Raw genomic sequence first — 14,672 nt, forward strand, 5'->3', positions numbered from 1 at the left:
TATTGTCTTCGTTTCAACTTTATGATACATTACAATTTTATCATGTATAATGTATCGTGTTCAAATATTATGTATATGACACATAACTACGTCAAATTGTCTGATTGACTATGTATTAGATGTTGTTATGTATCTGCAATATTGTTTTATAACTAAATGAGTGTTTATCATACTTATAGTTTATCATAACTAATTTTTTTGATTTTTTGTTGTTCAACTTTGTCTGATACAAAAAAAAGGAGGAGTAGAACATGTTGCTAAACATCCTTCTCTATCCAAGGTTTAGTTTTTTAATGTATCTAGTTGATAATGCATTTGTTTCAACTTTATGATACATTAAATTAACCTTTATTAGCGTTTTCACTGATATCATACATCACTGCTACAGTAGCTTTTGTTGTTATGCAATGTATCATGTTTATATTTACTGTATTGATACATAATCATGATGTTATTGAATCTTCAATTAGTGTTTATCATGTTTAATATAAATGTATTTGAGTATAAACACCACTTAATGTATCATTTAGATGAATCAAGTTATATAACATATCTTCAATCTTGATACATAAATCATAATGTTCTATAACTGGAGCATTGTGTATCAGATCCAACAATAAGTATATTATACATATCAATGACAATCTTTTACTACCAGATACATATACCCAAAATTATTCAATTTTATGAGCACGATACATAAATACATAAAAATTGATACATGTAAATCTATCAAGTCTTGTTTTTTCTACTTTGAAAGGATCTTCGATGAACTTGAAGATTCACAAAAGAAATCGTTTGTCCAACAACAATTCCATCACTTTTATATCCTTCATAACTCACCTCACTTAAACAAGGGGGACGAAGCAATTTGAAATTTTGAATTTCTCTGTTTTGTTAGGATTTGCATATAATTGAAAGTAAGAAGAAACGTAAGAAGATCGAAACATTCATTATGTATCTTATGAAATTTTCGAATAATGGATGAAACAGAGAGAACGATGAACTGGAAGAAGAAATTTGAATTTTGATTTTTTTGATTTGTTACGCTCTATGATTTAATTCTTGACAGTAACTTGGAATGGAATAGCACAATTTATGGGATCTTAATTTGATTTTTCAGTTTTTTCCCTTAATTAGCGCAACGGATGGATACTATGAGATCTTAATTTGATTTTCAGATTTTTTTCCCCCTTAATAAGCGCAGCAGATTGATACATAATGTATCAACAATAATGTATCCGGATCCTTATTATGTATCCGGATTGCCTAAAAAACATGGGATTTGTGTAATTAGAAAAAAAATAGGGATAGAAGGTAATTTAGATTTTATATGGGATTTAGGTAAGTTATACAAACTATTTTTGTTCTTCGAAATTCAAATATTCAACACCCAAATCTATTTCAAATAAGCCCAATTTTAAACATAAGTTTCATATACAATAAAAAGATCAAACTTCAATGAACAATTTGTCAAACAAACAATAAATCTTACAAACTCATTATCATTTATATTATTTCTTTTCATGCATCTTTGAGTTTCAGATATACATGACTGAAACACATGTTAAAATTATCTAAAATTCAAGCGTGTACATTGGAAATTCTCGTTACATAAAAATTCGTCTTGACTCAAAATATGACAAACAAATTGAAATGAACAAAGTACAATATTAGAGAAAGAATAAATATTAAGGTCTAAAATCTAAATATGTCACTAGCCTAACTATATATACAAGTCCGAAGCCAAAATGATCACCATTCTTTTTAGAGAAAATGTCAACACGAACCATCCTTTTGATCACCTAGTATTTTTTGTCTCCATTGCTGAAATTTGAACCACATACCCACTTAATTGACTATTAGATGAAGTTCAAGTGGCCGATAGTAATTAACTCATTCACTTGTTATACCATTTGTGAGGGGTTCTAATAAGTATGGAGGTTTCATGCATGCTTTGGAACATTTTTTAACAATAAACATATTCGATTTTGCAAAACGATTTGTCACATGACTTCTTGTTAGAGGTCCACGCCATCAAATTAAACTGGTTAAATATTTAATTAAAATCAAAATGAAAATCCAAATCCATTAATGAGGGTAATTTTACAAAGAGTGTACCACTATAATGAATGTCATTATTGTTATACATAAAATGTTGTTATAGAAAAGCAAAACAGAACGTAAAAAGATTGATTTTGGAGAAAATCCAATTGTTATAGTAAAATGATGTTATAATGAGATTTGACTGTATTTGAAGTGAAATAATGACTTTGATTGACAAAATTTCCATTTTTTTTCAAGTGAAATACATGTCCAAACGCACTACAAAATCTACACAAATTGAAGTGGATCAACACCTCCTCAACCACTGGGTAATATGTCTGCTGGGACCATTTTAGATTAGAAATAGTAGAATTGTGAACTCTCCAAAACTATTTTATGAGTTTGGATATCACAATTTCTATATAGGGAAATATTTCATTATAAATTGTGTTGAACATATTCAGCCAGATAATAACTGCAAACTCAGTAGTAAGATATACTATACAAAAATATACACCTGTAAAAATTTCTAGCCCAAGTCAGTAGCTGGAGTTCAAAATGAAGAACAAAACACTGATAAGTAAAACCCAGAAAGACGAGAATGAACTCCAGATACGTAGAGCTGATCCTGAAAACGTTGTATATAATGTATATGAATAAATACCTATAGTTCTGATGCAAGTTTGCAACCCACTGCGAGGATTGATCAAAACTTTTAGCACTTTGTCACAATGCTGTTTCTTGCTGTGATTGTTCCTCTTCACCTCTCTTTAACAGAGGCTGAAAATTGAACCAAGGCGATGTCTGTATCTGCAAATTTCGCCACTGGCATTGTGTTAACAAAGTAAGGGAATGAGATCTTAAAGAAAGTAGGCTTTGGCGTGGAGGGACGGCTAATATATCCAATTAATTCCTGTACAGCAAGTACATGGAACTTTGGGGGTCCCTTTAGTGCAATGTTGTGAACGCGGTGTTCATAAATCTTTCCATCTTTGTCTAGTTTATACTCTGAAGTGCCATCAAATCGACCACGGCTTTCCCATGGAACACGGGGAATGCCATGAACAGTCCATCGGATCATGATCATGCCTTCCACCGGCTGCCATACACTAACAATGTCTATCCACAAAGCCCTAAAGAATATCCTGCCATGAAATCGTAAAGCCCAAAAGATCGATTTATAATTCTCAATGCCAGTAAAGGTGTTGAGGGGATCTTTGAAGACTATATCATCCCTGTAGAGAATAGAAGAACACCATCAAGAAATAGAAATATTATATCACGACAATAACAGCATCAATAACATTTGCACCTTAATCCCAAAGTAGTTGAGGTCACCTAATGAATCCTTTATGTTCATTCCGCTTTATTTGAGCCGGTTCCATTTCAGTATACATTATTTGTCTTGATCATCTAAAACTAGAGGTTCACCAATCTCACCTTGTTACTACACTGACATACAAAACTAAAGAAATTGAAAAGACTACAGAATGACATAACTTCCATGCATAAAGGAACCTTTTGGATGCACCGAAAATAAAGTGATAAATTACTACTCCTCTACTGAATAAAATACATCTCTACACCCTAAAGCTTTCTTATTTCTTTCCTTCCAGGCAACACACATAAGGTCTAGCGGCCCCAAAACAACAGCACCAGCTGGCCATTACCTCTTTTATTGTGCCAAGCAACACCAAAAATACCGAACCAACATGAGAATTTCCCGCCAGTCTCAAAATTACCGGATGATGAATAAGGAGATGATCAATGTCTTCACCTGAATTCGTGCACATAAAGCACCAATTAACATAGGTAATATACCTCTTTGAAAGATTCTCAGCTAGCAAGATCACCCCTCTAATTGCTAACCAGGTAAAGAAACACACCTTTCTCATCTGCAAGATCCAAAACAACCTATACGGAAAGCAACCTCCTCCCTTTTCAAGAGTTTCTCATATTAGGACTTAACAAAGAACACTGCATTATTTCACACCCTCCATCTCCCTACATCCTGAATATCCTCTGGTGCACTCTGTTTGTGGAATAACTCGACCAAATTTTAAAATTCTGCAACCTGTAACTCGTGTAAAAGACTCCTAAATCTCAAATCCCAAGAGACTTCACCACCTTGTAATCTTTGGACTTATTGGACTGTCATAACCTTTTCGCATGATATCATGTAGATGTTTAGGAAAGTGATGCAAAAGTGTTGTCCCCATACCATGTGACCCCCAAAACTAAACCTGAAACAGAGACACAAAATATGTGGGATGCTTGATAATGTGCTCTTAATAAGTATTCCTTCCCATCTTTGGATAAGTATATTTTCTGCCATCCTGCAAGTATCTTTTCAACACTATGTAGTGACATACTTCAAATTGTTTGAACCTCTTCAGACACACCTAGTGGCAAGCTAAGATAGGTAGTGAGAAGTTCCCCAACCTTACCATTCAACACCTATGCCAAAGCACTTTTTGAGGTTTATCTTTAGGCCTGACATTACCAGAAACCACGTTAGCATATGTCACAAGTTTTCCGACTGAGACTTGTCCACATCAGAAAAAACCCAAGTGTCATCCCTATTCGATTAAATGCTAGTCGCCCTTAGACCATCAAACCACTTCCTCTTTGAATAATTGACTATAAGAGTCTAGAATAGCCCCTTCTACGTCCTCATTTCCCCTCATGATGTTCAACCCCATTCACCTCCATAAATTTATGAAATTTTTCATTATATTTGCAAGCTAACCCTATGAAAAAATTGAAACTCCTTACTCCAATTACAAAGTTACATCGCTCTCAGCTTCTGTCTCCAACCCTATTTCCTCTCTTTATCACTCCCTCCCCTCTTCTTCCTTCTCTAGTTCCCTCACCTCATTTGTGATTTCCTTCATTTTCACCTTTACCCTTCCAAACACCTCCTCGTGCTACACTTCGAATTTTTTTTAGCATCTTCAACCTTTTCACTAATTTGGATGACAGACTTCCCGCCACTTTGTAGTTGTTCCATCATCCAGCCAACTATTATATCAATTATCAAAGTCCATCTCTCGTAGCCACATGTTTTCAAATATGAAGGTAGTTCTAGTGTTTTTCCTCTTCCTATCCTTGAGTTTATTTCTCTCAAGTCTAAACAGCCGATTCTGAGATGCAAGTATAGATTGAAAGCTACTAAAGGCATAGGCAATCTTCTTGCTGACTAAAGACTACAAAAGGGTACGATGAGATCGAAGTTGAAGTATTAACTAAAAGAAGCACTTGCCCATAGGCCAGATGATGATAACTAGAATTCTAGCTAGTGTACATAGAACCAGTTCAAGAAAAAGGAAGCTACTATCACTACAATTTCCCACAATGAAAAGACTGATAAAACAGCAAACCAAAAACACAGGATATTTCAACTAATTAACCTTGATCACAAATTAGTTAGGGTCAGGTACAAGAGTTTAAATAAACGAGAAGTTTCAACCTCCTGCACCAAAACTTGATTAATATTTTGTGTTCATCACCTGTAATCCCAACTCCCAAAATGTGTCTACAAAATTCTGTAGGATATTGTTATTGGGCACACTCGGTTGCTCACAACTTGAATTTTATTATTGCAAAGTAAGGATCTGCTTTGGTGTTATAGTTCTTACGCACAATTCTTCTTGCACTAACACTCTAGCAACTCTAACTTATTTCCCACTCACTTGTTGCTTGCTAACTTGCTTTCTCTTACTTGGCAACAACTGAACTGACCACTTCTATTTATAGGTAGTGATGGAAGGATCTAGTGAAAGATATTTACTATTCTCTTCTAGAATACTCCTCCTAGTTACGTTTGTCTAGGATCACTCTATAATTCTCATTCTAGAGTGCTCCTCCCAATTCTCTACAACTCTTTGACTATTCTAGATCCTTCATGAAATGACTTAGATATTAACTAAGTTGGTGATGAATGCTTAACACTCCCCCGTCGACACCAACTTAATTTGTTCTTTGCATCCGTTGTAAGTGATTCCTGAAACTCAACAAGCATCATCATATACATGCCATTAAAGGATCATAGCCTTTGTCAAATTACTCATTCCCTACTCTTTAAAGCTTCTTCAAAGATAGTAATCTCTTTGATATTGACCACCTCAACTAACACTGCATCTATATATTTGCCGTTTGGGCGTTTCACCTTCTCAGTTGAGGTTCAGAGCTAGCATTCCAATTACGAATTCGGCAAAACTCAATAGCTTTGGCATAAAACCACTTAATATGTATAAGTAATTTATCAAAAACACAATAACTTTCTTGTTTTAGAACTTACCACACATAACCTCAAAATACAGCTCCGTCCCTATCAAACTCTCCTACTAATTTACTAGAGTTGGATATCTATGCCTTGCAAATCACATATATAGATAAAATTCAAACAAAATAGGATATTTTTCAAAATAGAATTCTAACCTGTAGATATCAAAGTTTGGCTCCTTATAAAATAGCGCTGGAAACTCTTCTCTGAGAATCCGAATAGCAGAACCCGTATTCAGATAGTAATTCCTCTTCTGCTCTTCCTCCTTATCAAGTTTGGAAGACGACATCGTATTAACCTTCAACGGAGCAGAAAATTGTCCGTACAACAATCCAACATCCTCCAAATCCTTCACACTCGAACAGGCCTTAACAACTCTTCTTCGTAGCACCAGTTTCTTTAGGTGTATTCGTCCGGCGGAGAATGAAGAAATGTCCGGTGACGGCAAAAGAGTAGCCATATGATGACGTCAGATTCCGGCGAAATTAGAGATGGTGAGTGAACATTTTTGTTTGTGCGTATAATTTAGGTGATGAAGAAGAAAGAAGAGAAATTGTATGCGAATATTCTAGAGAGATGGATTTTGTTTGGTTGCGGAGAAAATGAAAAATCTTATCGGAAAAAGACATAGCGCGGCTGAGAAGGAGGGAAATAAAAGGATAAGCTTTGTTAGGATAATTTGAAAAATTATGAATTCTATTGGTGGATGAAATTCAATATTCAACTATCAATATGTCTAATCAACATTATTAGGAGTTTTTCCTAAATTTGTTGTTTTCACATTTTCCCCCTTATTTGTATTTGTATTCTTAAATATTAACTCTTATATAGATATATTTTTTTCGAGAACATATTCCTTAATTAGAAAATATAGTTATCGAGTAATTGGGGAAAAGTGATTAGACAGGACATGACACTGCTTCATATTACTGAAGACATGATTATAGATAGGAAAGAGTAATGGTCTCGTATTAGGGTAGAAAATTATTAAGAGTAGAGTGTTGTCTTGTCAAGGTGGTATGTTGTATGTTGTAGAACTGTTGAGTTTTAAAGGTGTGAATAGGAAGTGAAGGGTTGTGGCCTGTTGTTTGTGGTAGGATTGTTGGGTTTTAAAGGTGTGAATAGGAAGTGAAGAATTGTAACTCTCCTGAAGGGTTGCGACTTTTACGAAGGGTTTTGACCTTTACGAAAGATTGTGTCTTCTCTAAAGGGTTTTGATCATTCGAAAGGTTGTGCATTTTCCAAGAGGTTGTGACATTTCTGAAAGGTTGTCTCTTTTCTAAGGGATTGTGACATTTCCGATAAGACACAATTAACACATTCTCATACTACCTTTTGTTGGCTATAAATAGAAAGACTTTTTCTCATTTTTCCAATATTGAATTCTTCAATTCTTTTGCATACATTTCTTACCAACAAAATCAATCGATCATGTATGTGTGTGTAATCTCGTTGTTGTCTTTTTGAGTTAATTGAAACTATCAAATTAAAGTTTGAGGTGCTGCTACTTCTTTAATGGTTAATCTGTTTTATCTTAGGAGGAATTAATCTACAACCACGAGTACTTGAGGAGATTAAATTTCTTAAGGACACACAGTGGGTTCTATGGGATTGGATAGTTCTTTATTTTTTCTTTTCATCTTTAATTATTTCTGATTTGCTAATCTTAATACATGAGATAACAAGGACTAGCCATGCCATGTAGTTCTCGTTATCCCGCATGTTGTTTAGTGTATTTGAATGATCGACTATTTTTTGTTGTTTTGTTTTTGAGGGTAGAGTTTACGGTACTTTTCTTATATCATTGTTATGCTTTCTTCCATTGTTTGCTTCTTCTTTTACTTGGATTTGATAAACTTGAACCAAGGGTCTTTCAAAAACAGCATCTCTACCTCCACGAGGTAATGACAAGGTTTCCGTACACTATGCCCTCCCAGGATCCCACTTTAGAGAATTTCACTGAATATGTTATTGTTGTAATTAAAAAATATAATTGATATTGATACATTCAGATGTCACGACTTCAATAAATCGCTTACTCTCATTCATTTTAAACACAGAATAGAAATGTATAAATTTCTTAAAAGATGGTGCGTAGATAACTTGTAGATGCAGGCTAATTATTTTTGTCGAAGTAATATAAAATCATGGTATAGATTTTCTTTCTGAAAATTATTACTAGTAAATTGAACTTTTTTTTACTTTGAATTTTGTATATTAGTTAACATACACAAAAAAATAATTACGATATTCTCTATGACGTAACAGCGCAGACCAAAAGTATGTGGCGAAGAGATTTGGTTCACTTTTTTTAAGTGGCACGTTCGAGCTCAAAAGGCCACAATTTCCTCCACGAGGATTGCAGTTATATATCCACCAATTAGAATTGAATGAATAGAATTTCTCCGTCTTCAATCAGATATCTCGAATTTAAGCTTGAAGGTATGATAGAGAATGGACCTCAATAGAAAAGTATATACAGTAGTTTTTCGTATAAAGTTATTGATTCTAGAGAATTAATAATATGGAGAACACAAAAAAATTTCAAGCACGATAAAATCGGAAGCCCACTTCTTTCAAAGAGAGGAGGACGGGTTGTTCACATTTTATTTAATGGTCAGAGACGAATTGAAAGTTAAGCAGTGAGAATTCTAAAGATCCTCCGGAAGAACAATAGAGACGTCTCTTACGTTACCTATAATATGTGAAAGTATCGACGTAATTTCATAGAGTCATTTGATCTCAATGCTACATGAGGAACATAAGCCCAAAACCAAATTCGGGAGCACTTCTCTTTTAATGGGCTTAACATGAATCAGCGAATCCAGATTAGTCGAGCATCAATACAGATATCATACCCCGAAATGAGAAATAAAAAATATATATATGTCCAACTAATACCAAAACCATATTTTTTTTTGCATAAATATATGCTGAAGCAGATCCAAGGAGGTTGCTTAAAACAAAATCCCATATCAACAACACAGCAAAAAATACATCCAACAACATAGATTAAAATACACACATTACATAAACAACAACATACTACTTAGTACTTATTTGTTAAAAAAAATCTCCATGTCCCAAATATTAACCATGAGTATTAACAGCTTCCCAAAGAAGACCCCTGGCTTGCATTGCTGCTGTCTTTAAAGTCCTTAATGTCCAAACATTAGCCTCATAAAATGACAAACTCCTATATGGCAACTTATGTTTTTTGCACAAATCTTGTACAATTGGTGACACTTTCCTCAAATGGCATCTAGGCAACCTTGGAAACAAATGATGTTCAAGTTGAAATTGTAATCCTCCATAGAACCAATCCATCCATGAAACACACGCGATATCGATAGTACCACTTGTTTGTTTCTCAAACCAATCGTTCCCTTCTGGCTGTCCAACGTATACATCAGCCGCGAAATGATTAAGAGTGAATTGAATATGTTGTAGTGATGTAACACAGAAACTTAAAAGCACAAACAAGAACCTCTCAGTCCAATTAGGTAATGTACTAACAAGAAGAGGAAACCAAGTCCAGAAAACAAGTATTCCCAATATGTTCAAAGCTCTGTCTGGTACTTTCCTTGTCGAAAACAATAACAAGAATGTTTGAACAAAGAGATTCACTCTTGCTACGCACATTATAGGGTAATACGTAAAATGTTGATAACTCACAAAGAATTTTGCAACTGAATCAAAAGTCAGCTCTCTTCCATAAAAACTAGAGTTCAATGATTTGAAAAACTTTGTAGAAACTGCAAACACTGGCAAATGTTGTAGATCAGGGTCGTGATCAAGGCTATTACACGCGACATGATGAGCGTTATGTGTCCATTTCCACCAAGCAATACTTATCCCAGTAAGACAATTTCCTGTAAGAATCTGTGCCAATTTGTTGAATCCCCGATTTGTCATCATCACGTAATGACCCGAATCATGTCCCAAATAAGATATTTGCATCCAAGCTAATCCCAATAATGCAGCAGAAAGCATATGAACCAAGAAATTTTGGCTCAACAAAACACCACAGAAACTCAATGACATTAACAATGTCACAAAACAGAAGGAATAAATCACCCCATGCCCCTTTTTTTCAAACATCCCTGCTTTCGAAAATTCAGAACAGAGTTTCCTGTAATCTTTAGACACCTCTGTTACCTCGTAATCTTTTAGATGATATCCGGTGAAAAACTTGTCAAGATATTTCCAAGCAGTACCTATGAACACATTTCAAAATCTAATTAGTCAAATACGAAATGATCATTAATGTATAAATTAATTCGAATTCTAAAAGCAATGGATTCAGTTGAACTCGTAGAACCTGGATGAAAAGCAATGAATGCATCAGTAGCTTCTTGTCCAGCCAAACTACGAATCGGAATATCGCCACCTGGATGATCTTTCACCCAATCTGTAACATTGTAACATTTTCCTTGAATTGAAATCCATAAATCATCTTGTTTGTCATGTTTCTTCAATTCCTCCGATGTAATGTACTTTTTATCATCACTCATGATGAATAAATTAAAATTAAAATTAAAACAAACGATTATTAATTAATTAATAAGATCTAACAATCAAGAACAAAAACCAACCCCTTTATAATATGATTAAACAATAATGTAACGTAGGAAAAAAGGGTTGGTTTTTTTTGGGGGGGCTGATTAGAGCAACCCTAAAGATGTTTGTAACTACTTTAGGGATGTTTGATTTTTTGTTTTGTTTTTGGTTTTATGAATGAAAAAGAGTGAATTATATATAGAAAGAAAAGATAAATGATTTTGAACGTTAATATATGTATTATTATTATTATCCTTTTAAAAATGGTTTTTCAGTTTGTTTTGATTTGGGAAATGGATTTGTGATTAGAGAGAAAAGTACGGATAGAGGAACGTCTAAAACGGTATTATTTATTTATTTATTTATTATTTTTTAAAAAGATATATATATATATATATATTATTATTTTTTTTAATTTTTATTTATTATTATTTTTTATTTATTTATTTTATATTTGGAAAAAAATAGGGGGATAAAGTAGCAATAACATAACATGTGGTTCACTGACTTTCACGTCTCGCAAAATTGCAAACCACTATCCACGTAGGGATTAATTGGAGACCTTTTTGTCTATCACGATTAAAAGAAAGAAAAGAATGGTATTTTTTTTTACCTTACAGGATAATCCGTTATCATTTATGTCACAATTTTTGTCCTTCGAGTGAGCACTTTGTGCATATTGAGTAAATCTCCTACTTTGTAATAGCCTGCAAACCATATAGAAGATGTAAACCGCACTAGACAAGCAGGGGGAAGCCACGTGGTTGTCAAGGTGTCCAATTGGACACCCTTCATCGGGGGAAAAAAAATACATAAATACAATTAAAATGATACATGTGAGCTAGTGATCACATGTTCGAAACTCACAAACACTAGGCAAGTCCTATGCAACAGACTCGAAAAGAATTATTCTACTTTCCTGCTCAAATTATTTATCCTTATTTTATTTATAAGTTTCTAGAGTATATGAACCTATGCAACAGACTCGAAAAGAATTATTCTACTTTCCGTCTCAAATTATTTATCCTTATTTTATTTATAAGTTTCTTGAGAAATTAGTTAGAAGAGTATATGACTATTTTACCTTTATTTATGTCTAAGTCATAAGTTTTTATATTGAATGTTTATTTTATTTATGTGTCATCTCCATTAATAACAAAAAATTTACTAAGGGTGAAATGAGAAAAAATAATTAGTTATGTTTGAACTTCTAAAATGACAAATAATTTAATATATCTATTTTTAATAATCACAATAGATAATTTGAGATAAATAAAATAACAGTTTAATATATGATATGAGACTATGAGAATAATCTATTTACACAAATATTAACTCTATTTTTTAAGGAATGAGGCTCACTATGATAGCTTGCAATTGGGGCCTGTAAGTCGGGGGTGGACTGGGAACCTAAATAAGCCACAAAAACATAAAAGTGACCAAAATAAGCCACTACTTTAGGAAGTAACTAAAATAGGCTTAGTGGAAGAAAAAATTCCACTTTATCTAATATTCTAATCGTTTTCCGTTAGTCTCATAACGTGTATATTTTAATATATAACGGAATTATTTTCTACACTTTATAAAATGGAACTTTTTCTTACACTTTATAAAGTGAAACTTTTTCTTACACTTTATAAAGTGAAACTTTTTATTACACTTTTTATAAAGTGGATGGACATTGACCGATAAAGGAGAACGTTGTTGACTAGTCTTAGGCTCCTTCCTAACATAGATTTCAAGTATTGTTAACTTGATTTGATCTATGTAGTCATCTGGAACCCTCAAAAAGTCGGTCAACGATTCGTCATTATAGATAATTCACTCTCCAAAATTTACTTGTCCTTGTGATAAAAATGAAGTAGGGTATTTTACGACTATAATCAAATTATAAACAGTACTGTTTATACCCATTCTTTTATAAATTGATGAAAGAAATTTATGATATCGGACATTAATTGAATATTTAGCATTGTGTTTGGGAGGACAATTATAATAAACGGTATTTCCATCATGTATAATTTCGCCATCCCAATAAATCAAAACTCTAACTTTTGGTTTAGAAGACATTTTTTTTTGAGATTGAAATGAACAAATATAGAAAGTATGTTGTAGGTGCTACCAGTTAATGTTTGAACGTCCTCCTTAAATAGAGATTGGAGGATTTTTCAGAATAAAAAAATAAAAATACATAGTGTAATAATTTTTTCCGTTTTTATGATATGTCAAATCAATATAATTGTATGACAAACACTGCAAAAGAGATAAAAACGTGAAAATATTTCTCTTTGTAAAGTGGAATTTTCTCTGCCACTTTGTAAAGTGTAAGAAATAGTTCCATTTTATAAAGTGTAGAAAATAATTCCGTTATATATTAAAATATACATGTTATGAGACTAACGGAAATCGTTTAGAATATTAGATAAAGTGAAATTTTTCCTTCCACTAAGCCTATTTTAGTTACTTCCTAAAGTAGTGGCTTATTTTGGTCACTTTTATGTTTTTGTGGCTTATTTAGGTTCCCAGTCCGTCGGGGGTGGATTTACCTCGACAATTGATAGCTTGCAATTGGGCCTGTAAGTCGGGGGTGGATTTACCTCGACAATTTGGTAACTAAATAAGATTTCAAATTCGTACTTTTTTTTTAATAGTTGGTCACTTAAAAAGACGGTCTATTAGAATTGATGGTGAGACCTGTTGATATAATAATGCACATTAAAACGTGACAAATTCATTACACATAAATCACTATAGATATATTGAAATTGATCAGTAACCTACTAACCTATAATAATAAACAATTATCTTGCTATGGTCAATTAAAAGCGCAATGATAATGTAATTATTTTTCAATATTACTGTATATAACTTAAATCCGAACGTTATGATCTGGAATTCAATTTCCTGATGCATATATTTATTTCTATCCAAAATTCTTTTTGGAAAAAAAAAGAAGAAAAAAAAAAACCCTTCTAATAAGAAGAATAACACCTCAACTAGTTGGACTGCATGCGACTTGGAAAGTGAAATGACCTTACGAAATAAACTAGTTAAGTGTTGGGATTTTATCCTATTTTTTAAAAATAAAATTTGAAATTTAATTTTTTACCGAAAAAAAAGTTAAACTCTAAAAGAAAATATAATTCCTTTCCATATTTAGGTATTCTTTCCGGAAAGCTTGAAACTCAAGATCACTATTCTCATACCAAGAACATAATAACATCCACGATGTAGTTATTTAGAGAGTTTTATTTAGGGGGAGATTTTTCTCCCAACATATTTAAATATTTTCTTTTATATTATAATTTTTTTATATGTAGGTGAATTGGTCAAACCATATAATGATATTATGCTTTTAAGTATAGTTTTGGTCAGCTAACTTATCACTTTTATAATTTACAATTTTAAGCTTCCTCATGACATTCTAATTCATTCAAATCCAATATTAAGCTGCTAAAACGCCAAGGAAAATTCTTTGTAATAATCACAAGTTAGAGTTGCAATGTCTGTTGGGAAGAATCCGAAAGTGAAGGAAAAGAGGAGGAAAGGGGATCGTAGGCCAACCATTAATCACACGTTAATTCATCGATATTTTTTATCCATCAAAATAATAGCCAAAAAATATATATACTTGTACATAACTAGTATTTTATATATATATATTTAGTTAGCGACTATAATTATTCTTGGTAAGCAAACAAATAAATATGATTGTTTGTTTGATTGATTGATTGGGAGTATTGGATGCCCCTCTCTTCTCTCTAAATGGACATTTAATGAA

At 32.8% G+C, this 14,672-nt stretch overlaps 2 protein-coding genes across 2 annotated transcripts; both read right to left on the reverse strand.

Moving 5' to 3' along the window:
- Nucleotides 1-2,479: 2,479 nt before the first annotated feature.
- LOC125831718 (uncharacterized) lies at nucleotides 2,480-6,940 on the reverse strand. Its single transcript, XM_049510904.1, has 2 exons — nucleotides 6,487-6,940; nucleotides 2,480-3,281 (listed from the first exon to the last, which is right to left on the reverse strand). The coding sequence occupies exons 1-2, from the start codon at nucleotides 6,789-6,791 to the stop codon at nucleotides 2,807-2,809; spliced, it is 780 nt and encodes a 259-aa protein (XP_049366861.1). The 5' UTR covers nucleotides 6,792-6,940; the 3' UTR covers nucleotides 2,480-2,806.
- A 2,480-nt stretch (nucleotides 6,941-9,420) lies between these two features.
- LOC125831705 (delta(8)-fatty-acid desaturase-like) lies at nucleotides 9,421-11,013 on the reverse strand. The gene is made up of 2 exons (XM_049510890.1): nucleotides 10,653-11,013; nucleotides 9,421-10,548 (listed from the first exon to the last, which is right to left on the reverse strand). Exons 1-2 carry the CDS (start codon nucleotides 10,843-10,845, stop codon nucleotides 9,422-9,424), a joined length of 1,320 nt encoding a protein of 439 aa, XP_049366847.1. The 5' UTR covers nucleotides 10,846-11,013; the 3' UTR covers nucleotide 9,421.
- Nucleotides 11,014-14,672: the final 3,659 nt, after the last annotated feature.

The sequence above is a fragment of the Solanum verrucosum genome, unplaced genomic scaffold, assembly GCF_900185275.1.
Source record: "Solanum verrucosum unplaced genomic scaffold, falcon-dt-bn FXZP01000049.1, whole genome shotgun sequence".
Lineage (NCBI taxonomy): Eukaryota > Viridiplantae > Streptophyta > Magnoliopsida > Solanales > Solanaceae > Solanum > Solanum verrucosum.

Bases quoted from the DNA above. Each gene is read 5' to 3' on its own strand.
- LOC125831718 (XM_049510904.1), bottom strand. From the start codon at position 6,791: ATGGCTACTCTTTTGCCGTCACCGGACATTTCTTCATTCTCCGCCGGA. The intron at 3,282-6,486 runs GTTAGAATTCTA...TATTCTCTACAG, and splicing joins CCAAACTTTGATATCTACAG to GGATGATATAGTCTTCAAAG.
- LOC125831705 (XM_049510890.1), bottom strand. From the start codon at position 10,845: ATGAGTGATGATAAAAAGTACATTACATCGGAGGAATTGAAGAAACAT. The intron at 10,549-10,652 runs GTTCTACGAGTT...ATGTGTTCATAG, and splicing joins ATTCATTGCTTTTCATCCAG to GTACTGCTTGGAAATATCTT.